The 12,007-nt window shown below is 37.8% G+C and overlaps 1 protein-coding gene across 1 annotated transcript; it reads left to right on the top strand.

Annotated features, from left to right (window-relative positions):
- The first annotated feature begins 10,973 nt into the window (after positions 1–10,973).
- Positions 10,974–11,663, top strand: LOC146905011 (uncharacterized). Its single transcript, XM_085728420.1, has one exon. It carries the CDS (start codon positions 10,974–10,976, stop codon positions 11,661–11,663), a length of 690 nt encoding a protein of 229 aa, XP_085584546.1.
- The last annotated feature ends 344 nt before the right edge of the window (positions 11,664–12,007 follow it).

Raw genomic sequence — 12,007 nt, 5'->3', positions numbered from 1 at the left:
TTTTTTTTATTATTATCATGTTCGCTATTATCACTTCAAAGGTAATTAGCATTCTTTCCTCCCCAGCAATCATTATCAGGGTGTCCCCCCAGTAGGCATATGTTTGCCGTTTGTTGCGTTCATAATTACATGTGCATGGATTCATATCAATATATTCATAAGCATTGCATTCTTAGCATTTCAACTGGTCAAAATTGGTGTACTTAGTATTTAAGTCTCTTCGACCCGTCAAATCAAAGATTCTATCTTCAAGTCCCCGGACGAAGAAACTTAAATAGGGGCATCTGTCATACCCCAAATTTTGACCAAAGATCATGCATTCATACACCGACACGTGTCTTTTATCCCCGACCAGTCTCAGCCTTTTCAGCGAAAAATTCGGCAGAGAGGCATAAGATGAAGTTAAGAATGGTCTACTAGAACATTCTCCAGAATGTTCTGGTCATACTACAATTGAAACAAAGTGACCTCATTATGTCCCATCAAGTATGCAACTAGATTACAGCTGCACAACACCACACGATTTGCTTCAAAAGTGCATGGAACTAAAAGAATGTTCTTGAGAACGTTCTGGTGGAACTTCAAAAGGATAAGGATGACATCATCATGTTCCCTCATGTTGCCACAAGATCACAGCTGTTTTCATCACGTGTGTTTGTCTCAAAAAAGGAAAGGAACAACAAGAACGTTCTTACGAACATTCTTCATGTGGAAATTTTACAACTAGGACATTCTTGCTCTCCAAGCAACAAAGGACATCACTTGTAGCTTTCAAAGAAGTGCCAAACAGCTGTAAACAAGTGGCCTCCAAACTTTTACAGCTTGCATTCACGTGTTAACCTTTTCTCTTTGCAAATTGGAAATTCCAGAACGTTCTAGAGAACGTTCTGCATGAACAAAAGCCACATTTTTCTCATTCTTGCACACCAAGTAACAAAAACATAAGCACATGGGCTGTTTTTAGCAAGGACAACACAACTGTTTTTGTCTGTGAAGCTTCAAGACATAAGGTTCTATAAATACAAGCACATAACAAGGCAAAAGCAGGAGAAGCTTACACACACAAAGAATTCAATTCTCTCTCTCACGTGAATATTCAAAGAATTATTCATAAAGCTCTTCAACAATCTCAACAAAGCTTTTTTTCTTTCTTATCACCATCAACAAACAAACAAAAACCCTCACAAAGCCACAACATAATCACGTCACCAAAACACACACAACTTTTTTTTTAACAACAACACAACCTGCAAACAGCACATAACCAATACAAACCTGCATCCGAACCCTACACAACAGAGTTCAAACCAACACAAGCTTTCACCATCAAATCCGTAATCAACATCCAGCCAGAATCGAACACCACAACCGCCGTTAAACCGGCCAAACCACCGCAATCCCTATCTAAAATTGAACCCCAACCAATCACACACACATCCGAAATCCATCACATACTAACACAAACAGAAACAGACGCACAACACAGAACAAAACTCATCAAAACCAAATTCGAACCACCACAACTTCACAATCGGAGCCGATCCTCAAAAGACACAAAAGGTAGTATTTTGCTAACTCCTAGATCTATTTAATTTGAATTTTGTTTGAGAATTTTGGTGTAGGAATCGGTGAGAAGAAGAGAGAAGAAGAAGAGATGTAGAGAGAAGGAAGAATAATGTTGGGTGTTGAAGGAAGAAGAAACATACGTTTGTTTTCTTTCTCAACAACAACTTATCCTTTTATGTGGGCCCATAACCAAACCCGTGGATCTGCTCCATAACCCACTACTACTCTTTTAAACCGGTCCAGCAACCCATGGATCTGCTCCAACCGAAATTGCTCTTAAGCCCAACTGCTTTCTCTTTCATTTTGCTGTGTTTCATTCTTGTTACTGCTTGCACCACCAGATCTGTTTGCTGCACCCCCCTGCATTTTATTTCTTTTCTTTCATGCATTTTAGTTTTCTTAGCATTTTATTTTCGTTATCATGCATTTTTATTTTACTCGCATCACATCTTAGTATTTATAAGTTATATCGTCATGCATTTTAATTCACGTCATTTATCTTATTGCAAGAAGTAGCATGTAGTTAGGTCAAATGTAACGCCATAAATGAAAAATAGTGTGCGTGTGCGTGTGTTTTTATTTATCGCTTTATATATTATTATTAGGGACTTTGTGGTGATCTAATGTCATCACAAACGTCCACGCGCCTTTATCTTTTATCGCTCCGTTAGTTTTAATTTTCATTTGCTATTCAAAATAACAAAAACATGCAAATATATCAAAATCACAAAAACATTTTCATAAACAAACCTTGATCTTAAATCAAGTGATCGTTCATTTTATTTTCTTTCTTAATCAAATCATCAATCAATTTAATTCTACTTTGAGTCCTCCTTTCTTTCAATATTAAAAAACACAAACAAATACTCATTTGCCACTTTGGCTTTCTTTCATTTTAAAACCTTTTTTCAAAAACATTAAAAAACACAAAAACAAATCAAACGTCAATTTCTACCCCGAACTACGAGGTTTTGATCCCTCACGGGTACGTAGGCAAAGGACATGCGTCCTTCCAAATCAATAAAACGTAGATAATTTAGGTCTCTATTTTTCTTTTATCATTGCAAATTCCATTTTTTAAGCAAGCAAGTTTATAGCACAAAAGTTAAATAAAATCAAGAGGTTCTCGTAGAGTACTACGAATATTTAGGGTGCTTAACACCTTCCCTAAATATAACCAACCCCCAAACCCTTAATCCCTAATAAATGTGGTATTTGAACCTTTTTCCACTTTCTTTTGAAAAGAATTAAATGTTCAGTCGTGAAACCAAAAAAGTGGGTCAAACGCCAATCAAAATGGCATTCGACCGTCCGAAAAATGACGCGACACCCATAAATATATATTTTCTCATAAACAAACTTCATTAAACATCATTGTCTTACTCTAATACAATGGATAACCCACAATATATTTTTCATAATTTTCTTAATAAAATGTCTCCTGTCAATTCAATTGTATAAGATAAAGTTTTCAAAATACTAAACTCATACATACACATGTCAAGGGAGTGATCTCAATAAAAACATATATTGCAAATACCAGATCAAAGTCAATTTGTAAAGAATTAACATGAACTATATTATATTAAATGAGACAGCTTTACACACATATACCATAATATATGACCACACCATATATCAATATGATAACTAGAAATTGTTGACTATGACAAACAATACTACAACAAAATTAATTTGCATCATAAAAAACTGTGGCAATATTAATAGGTTTTGTAGGTATCATTTTCAGAATAATTATACAAGAGTATACTCAATAATCACATCACGAGACTTAAAGCAACCAAAATAACATAATCATTGATCACCAATTAAATTTTCAATGCTACACATATACATCCCTCAAAAAAAAATGCTACACATATCCACAGCAAATAATACATTTACTAATTATCCACTATCTTTCTATCGAAAAAAAATTATACACTTTCTCAAATAACAATAAACTACAATCATTAACTAGATATAACCATCGGTAAGTACTAACAATAGACTCCAAATTAGCATGTGATTGACTCCAAATTTTATTTTGGCATGCATACATAGATAGATGAATTGATTTACATCATAGAGAAAATGGATTTCATTCTTAAAATCAATTCCACAAATATGTTTAAAAAATACAAATAGTAACATAAACATGTAGCACATGACAAATGTAAATCAATTCACTGTGTACCCAGCAACCTGATCCGGCAGTGAATTTTTGGATATATATATTTTTGAAGAAATCAAAATGATATATAAAACCAAATGATTATCCTCCCGGCACAAGGTGTACCTGAGAAGAAAGCCAAAAATTACAAAAAGTATTTTAACAACAAAAACAACAATTAGCCACAACCCGCACATAAGAATGGGTTTTGGCACCAATGATGAAAACTATACTGAAAAAACTAAAGCATGAGCTTTGAACCACCAAAAGGACAATACTTTGATTTTTTCCAGAAGCTGCAATGGGTGGTTCTCTTTATCACAAAAAATTCTGTTGTTTCTTTCCTTCTAAATTACCCAGACTGTAGCAAACCAAAACAAATGCATAAGAGAGCACCGAGTCTTAGCTCCACCATAAAGGGTACCAAACTGATAAAAATGATCAACAATAGTATAATGATCTGCAGAGTAAACACAGAGTAAATTTCGAACCAGTTGCCACATTTAACCAAACAAAGGGCAAGACAGAAAAAGATGATTTTCTGTTTCCTGAAGACCGCAACCTGCAACACATATCTGAGCCTCGGAAGAGATGACTCCTCTACGATATAAATTTGTAGGCAAACGAAATCGAAACAGATGCCAAGTGAACACAGTAACCTTCAAGGGAACTTCCTTCCTCCATAAAAGAGCCTCAGGAACGCAATCAATGGGAAGAGGCCGAGCAGTAAGTAACCTGTATGCCCCACTAACTGTGTACCCAGCAGCCGGATCAGGAATCCACTGCCACACATCAATACTGTCAACCTGTAACATAACAGACAATAACATATTCATGCACTCCACTAACAACTCCTCTTCCCAAACCCACAATCTCCTCCGCCATCTCCAAGCCTCATCCCCTACCACCCACTCCCTAGCTAGCATTTGCGCCACCGTACACAATTTGTCATCACATAAATCATATAACCTGCGGAAACGGATGCTAAGAGGAACATCACCAACCCACCTATCTAACCAGAATAATGTGTGAGCACCATTACCTACATGACGCCGTAAGTTATCAGTGAACTAGTTACCAAACACACCACCACCGTCCCTGATGACAACAATGTCCTTCCACCACACTGACTTCTCACTCCCCCCATCTGTCAACCACCCCCTCTCAAGGCCATATCTAGCGGCCAATATTCTAAACCAAAGGCCTTCTCTATCCACCAACATCCTCCAACACCACTTCTCCAGCAAAGCTAAATTAAACTCTCTAATACGCCTTACCCCCAAACCACCAACCTCCCTTTCCACACAAATGGACTCCCAATCAATCCAAGATATTTTCCGATTTTCCTTACTCCCACCCCAAAAAAAAACGAAGTAAAAGAGAATCAATAGAAGCAATAATACCTGAGGGAGATTTGAAGAAGGAAAGAGCATAGACAGGAAGCTAGGTCAGGACAGACTTAAGGAGAGACCACCAAACGAGAGATGTCTGCTTTTCCAACTAGACATGCGAGACTTAATTCGATCGACAACAAGATCCCGAAAATTCAATCGACGAGGATCTCCACCAACAGGAAGACCCAGATACAAGATAGGCAAATTATTCACCTTACAATTCAAAATAGTCGCTGCTTCAAATAACCAAGAACGACCAACATTAACACCCACCAACTCACTATTGTGGAAATTCACTTTCAACCCCGACATAGCAGCAAAAAGGTGAAGAACAACCCTCATAGCCCTAACATTAGCCCAACTTTTCTCACCCAAAATTATCGTATCATCGGCAAATTGAAGATGAGAAAAAGACAAGCAGCGCTCCCGACCAATCTTGTATCCGAAAAAAAGATTGTTATTGATCAAGGCATCCATCATCACATGAAACCCCTCCGCCGCCAAAAGGAATAAAAAAGGGGAAAAAGGGTCCCCTTGGCGTAACCCTCGACCCATGGAAAATTCTTCTATAGGGCTCCCTTTAACTAAAACCACCACAGAAGCCGTTGTTACACATTCTTTCATCCATTTCCTCTAGAGAGTAAGAAAAGCCATTTTCCCCATAACGTCATCCAAGTAATTCCAATCCACATAATCATAAGCTTTTTCAAAATCTACTTTGAACAGTAACAATTCTTTTTTTAATTTTTTGGCCTCATCAACAACCTCATTAGCAATTAGAATACCATAAAGAATTTGTCGACCCTTCACAAAAGAAGATTGAGTATATGAGATAACACTACCAACCACAATCCGCAATCTGTTTGCCAATAATTTTGCCAACACCTTATACAAGCTTCCCACCAAAGAAATGGGGCGGAAGTCATTCAAACTTTGCGGGCAATCTTTTTTAGGAATTAAAGTAATGAAGATGTTGTTTATACCTTTCACGAGTTTGCCATTTCGATGGAAATCCGTTACAAACCGTATAATGTTATCTTTCATGTCCTCCAAAATAATCTTTGATGAAGCCAAAGTTTACTCCATCCGAACCGGAACTCTTGTAACTATCACAATACTGCAATTTTGATTTCATCCACGGTGAAAGGTTTTATCAGATCCGCCCCCTCCCTGTACGAAAAGTAGGCGAAAATTTAAATCAAGAGCTCGAGGGCGCTCCACAACAGGCGCTGAGAAATGATCCGCAAAATGGTTAAAAACCGCTTCCCTAACATTACTGACACCCTCAATCATAACACCTCCGACATTAATTACTGAGATAGTATTAACGTGCCTCCTACTCGACAAAGTACCGTGAAAGAACTTAGAATTAGCACCCCATCCCTTAACCAATTCAAGCGAGACTGTTGCCAGCTAATACTAGAATGGATCCTAGATAAAGAGTGCAATTCTTCGGATAATCCATGTAATTCCTCCACCTCCTCTGTCCCCAAAGAAGAGACCTCCCATTTTTCATCCAACACAGAAATTCTCTCCTTCATATTTGATATTTTACTTGGAATATTGTAAGTGTGGTTTTGATGCCATTCTCGGAGTGCAAGTTTAACCATTTTCAATTTTTCTTTCATCACAAAACCTCCCCAGCCCTCCACATGAAACGAGCGCCACTTTTCTCTCACAAAGTCCATATACCCTGGTACATCAGCCCAACATTTCAACATACGACAAGGTCTAGGCCCCCAAATTTGCTCATCAACAGAAAGGACCTGTCATACCCCAATTTTTGACCTAAGGATCCTACATTCATACACCGACGCTTGCCCTTCGATCCTGATCGGTCTCTGACTTTTCAGTGGAAAATTTGGCAGACAGGTATTTTAAAATACCTCATGTTTGATTTCGAGTCGGGCCCTCTTCTCTCTATTTTTATTTTTGGTCTTTATTTCCATCTTTTAAATTTTTTTAATTAATTAATTTTACTTTTAGTTTTTTAAAATTTTTTATTTTAGTCATAATTTCTTTTATTAATTACTTTTAAAGATAAGTCCAAGTCTGCATGTTTTTTTTATATTTTATTTTACTATTACTTTATTTTTATTATTCATATCCAAAAAATGTCCAAAAAATGGTCATTATCCAAGAGAATGGTCTGTCTTACGCTTTCATCCCAATCCCATCTTTTCATTTGCATCCTAATCCAGAAAACAATTCACACGTCTATCTGCAACAAACGCCTGTTGATCTTCCTCCTCAAGCACAAGTTTATGCCGTTTGGAACAAACCCTAATCCAAAATCATAAACACTATAAATTAAACCTGCGAACACACACCATAGGGAGGCCGAAAATTCACCACAAAACCTACATCGTATAACACAACAATTTCGAGAGCCAAAATTGATAGCACGGCCAGAAACGCATAAACCTGCACAAAGCAATACAACAAGAAACAATACAACAATTTTCATAACCATTTGGCATACATCTCAATCGAATCCAACACCTCAATCCATAACCAGTCACAAACAAAATTCCATTGGCCTCATTCACAAACCCATTCAAATACCCAAACAGCCAGTTCAATACAACAACGGATCTCATCAAAAACCATTCATCAAACCGCAAACCCAAACGATTCTCAACAACAAACCGAAATCAATCCATTCACAAAACCACCCAAACTAGAAGTCTAATCCGAATCATCATACGAAGGCCACACAAATACAGACGGTAACACACGCACAGAAGGGAGCAGAAGGGACCAAGGATTCCGATCCGGCTCAACAACACAACAGTAGTCGGACACCACAACAAAACCAAATGAAAAGGTTGAACAAAAGGTAGTCTTCTTTCTTTTCTTAGATTTCGAGGCTAGGGTTTGATATTTGGGGATTTTGAGCTTAGAAACTGTTAGTGGAGAAGAGGATAAGTAGAAAGGACTGAAAAATCAAAGAAAAAGAAACCTTTTAGGTCTGGCGCGGCAGCGCCGCCACTCCGGCCGGCCAACCACCGTGCCGGAAACTTACCACCGCCTTTCAGTTCGTCGGAGAGAGAACAGAGAAATGTTGAGGGAGAGAGTTTAGAGAGGATAGAATTGAAGAGAGAGAAGTGGATGTTAGAAATGAATGAAAAATGGCCTCACAGCCTTTATATATGCCTCGTCTGCTTGAGTGTGCGTGGGTGTACGCTCTAAACGTGCACCCTCGCTCTCCAGACCCTTTGATTAGATCTGACTGGTTTGCAGGCCTCCCCAGCCTAAGCCCAATTCCGAAATTGCTCTTTGACCCAACTCTCTACTGGTTTATTTTCTTTACTTCTTGTCTGCGCCTACCTGGATACCGCTGCACCCCCCACCTTGTGATTGAACCCAATTTTTATGTCTTTCAAGTCTTGCATACATTTTATTTTTATCTTTTAGCATTGTAATTATTTTTATATTTCCTCATGCATATTTTAGAATTAGATTTATTTTTTTATTTTGTTCACATATATATTTACGTCATTTATTCTATAGCTAGGATATTAGAATGTAAACTAGGCTTTAATGTAAATAATTTATTTTTCTTGTCATTTATTTTTTGCAGACTTTAGAATGTATAATAGGATTTTATGTAATAGTTTTAGGTGCATGTGTGCGTGTGTGTGTATGATTTATTCTTATGCTCCTAGTTTAGGTTAGAGGTTCTTGTAGTGATCCAACGTCATTACAAGATACCTACGTTTTATTTTCTTGCTCCGATAGTTTTAATTTTTAGTTTAATTATTATTCAAAAAAACCATAAAAACATGCAAAATCAACAAAAAATCATAAAATATTTTCATAAACAAACCTTGGTCTTAAATCAAGTGACGTCTTTTTTTATTTTTATTTTCTTAATCAATTGTCAATCAATTTAACTTATTTTGAGTCCATTTTCTTCAATATTAAAAAATACAAACAAATACTCATTTGCCACTTTGGCTTTTCATTTTAAAACCTTTTTTTTTTCAAAACTAATAAAAAAACACACAACCAATCAAACGTCAATTTCTACCCCGAACTACGAGGTTTTGATCCCTCACGGGTACGTAGGCAAAGGACCATGTCCTTCCAAATCAATAAAATATAGATAAACTAGGTCTCCTTTCTTTTATCATTTCAAATTTGATTTTCAAAAAAAGCAAGCAAGTTTATAGCACATTATTTAAATAAAATCAAGAGGTTCCCATAGAGTACTACGGACATAAAGGGTGCTAACACCTTCCCTTTATGTAACTAACCCCCGAACCCAAAATCTTTCAAATGGGGTATTTTGAACTTTCTTTCCCCTTTCCTTAAAAATTAAAATGTTCAGTCGTGAAATAATCAAGTGAGTCAAAAGCTACTCAAATAGCCTTGATCTCCGAAAAATGACGCGACAGAATTGGCGACTCCGCTGGGGGCCCCCTAAGAGCGTTGAGCCTAACTTAGTTTTATTTAAACTTTGTGCTATAACTTGCTTAAAAATAAAATCAAAAATAAAAGATGGAAATACGTGTATATATGCTTTCCCTTATTCTTTCTTCTTTCTTTTAACGTGAGTGGTGAGATTAGTCCTAACCCGGGCTTGAGAGAAATATAAGATAGGAGTGGTGGAATCATAGTGGCATACCGAGAGTATTCTCGTGTCTTGACGCATGTGATATGGCCACACTTAGCGAAGGAACTTGAAGTGATATATGTCGGCGTGTGTTGTCACGTTTAGACTTCATTACTCTTAAGTTTCCGTTGAACGCTAAGGACCTTTAGTAACCCTTAACCCATCTTGGCCTTTTAGGACGTAGTGCGGTGGCTAACCGGGTGTTGTCTCGGTATTAGTCGACATGCGATACTACACTCGAACTAGACTTTCCTACGAACGATGTTGGACCGGGTGTTGTCTCGGTATCCGATAAAGTTCAAAGGCGGTTGGAATTTGGGAACTTTGGTAGAACCCTTGTTACAAGTGCAAATGAAACCATAGTTCTTACCAAATGGCGTTGTTATCCCTAAGCTCCAACATTGTATACCTTAAACCTCATCATGTTTTCCATGCATAATCATACATACATGCATCCATTCGTAAATCATTTTTTTTTCTCATCCATAAAATATCAAAGGACTTATGTAGGTTTTTTGTAAACATCATAGGAAATGGAGGATGTAAGGAGAACTCATAGGTATGGATTCAAGGAACCGGACTTAGAGAGCTTAAGGAAGTTAGCAAGGAGATTGAAGGATCCAGATCATTTTTGAAGGGAGTATGGTTGTTTGGTCGATATTCTCATGACAAAGGTGGATGAGGGGCTCCTCAACACTCTGATCCAGTTTTATGACCCGATGTACCACGGCTTTACATTCCCAGATTTTCAGCTCTTTCCTACATTAGAGGAGTATTCTCATTGGGTTGGTTTACACGTACTCAACGAAGTGCCCTTTCATGGTCTTGAACTCACCCCTAAAATCTCAGCTCTCGCAAAAGCCCTTCACCTTGAAATAGCCGACATAAAAGACAAATTCATCCCTAGAGCCGGTCTTCAGTGCCTGTCCTACAACTTCCTCTACCAAAAAGCCACCACTTGTCTTGATAGATCGAAGATTTATGCTTTTGAGTCTATCCTTGCCTTGCTCATTTATGGTATTGTGCTCTTCCCGAATGTTAACGACTTTGTTGACATGAAAGCCATTCAAATCTTCCTAACTAAAAACCCGGTTCCCATGAGAGAACCGGTAAGGGGAAAGGAACCATCATTTGTTGTGCACCTTTACTCCACATGTGGATCACTTCACACTTACCTCGCCCTAAGTTTAGACCAGAATACATCCCATGGTCTTAAAAGCTCATGACCCTCACCCCTAATGACATAAATTGGTTTAACCCAGCTTGTGACCCAGAAGTTATCATCAATAGGTGTAGAGAATTCAACAATGTACCCCTCCTGGGTATACGTGCAGGAATCAGCTATAGCCCAGTTCCTGCTAGACGTCAGTTCGGATACCTTATGAAGATGAAGCCTCTGTACCGCATCCTAGACAAGGATTTCTTCCTCTACAAGAAGGACGGTGCAAACCAAAAAGCGCAATTTGAGAAAGCTTGGCATTCCATTATCAGGATGGATAGGAACCAGTTAGGAAGGAAGTCGAACACCGCCCATGAAGCTTATGTCCAATGGGTCATTGATCGAGCAAATAAACTGAAGATGCCTTACCCTCGACAAAGGCTCGTAACCTCAACCATTCTGACCATACCCTTACCTTTACCCCCAAAGACTCAGGAGGAGAGCCAAGAGCGGGAAGCTGTGTTAATCCTTGAAAATTCCACTTTGAAAAGGAAGTATGATGAAGCTATCCTCAAGATGGAAACTATGAGTGGTAAAATAGAACAACAGGAGCATGAGCTCCTCAAGCAAAGGAAACGGATAGCTAAAAGAGATGCTCAGATCCGAGCTCAGAGCACGAGGCTCGCACAATTTATCAGTGCAAAGGAGCGTTTGGATTTCTTTGATGGTGCGAATTCAGATTTCGAGGAGTAGTCTATTTCAAGAGTCTGAGAATATCCTAGTTGTTTTAATTCTAGCTTTTTGTGATGTACTTTGGAGTCTAGCCCTTGGCTCAGTTTTGTTAAAAGAGAATTATCTTGTTTTACTTTATAAGTCTATCCCTTGGCTTTGTTGTTAAAAAGGGAATTATCTTGTAGTACTTTAATTATTCAATGAAATTTTCAATTATGATGTTTACAAATTTGCTTTTATAAGTCCTTCGATAAATAAAAATGTGTCTATTTTTGCATAACATCATGCATCATTTTGCATTTCATGGTCTCAAATCCAATGTCTCACACAAGTTGTCTTTTCCAACAGAGGTCAACCCATTTCAA

This window comes from Medicago sativa, chromosome 7 (genome assembly GCF_051527215.1).
Source record: "Medicago sativa cultivar Bolivia chromosome 7, Bolivia_mono, whole genome shotgun sequence".
Lineage (NCBI taxonomy): Eukaryota > Viridiplantae > Streptophyta > Magnoliopsida > Fabales > Fabaceae > Medicago > Medicago sativa.
Note: the sequence above shows the minus strand (reverse complement) of the source record. Positions and strands in the feature narration are given on the sequence as shown.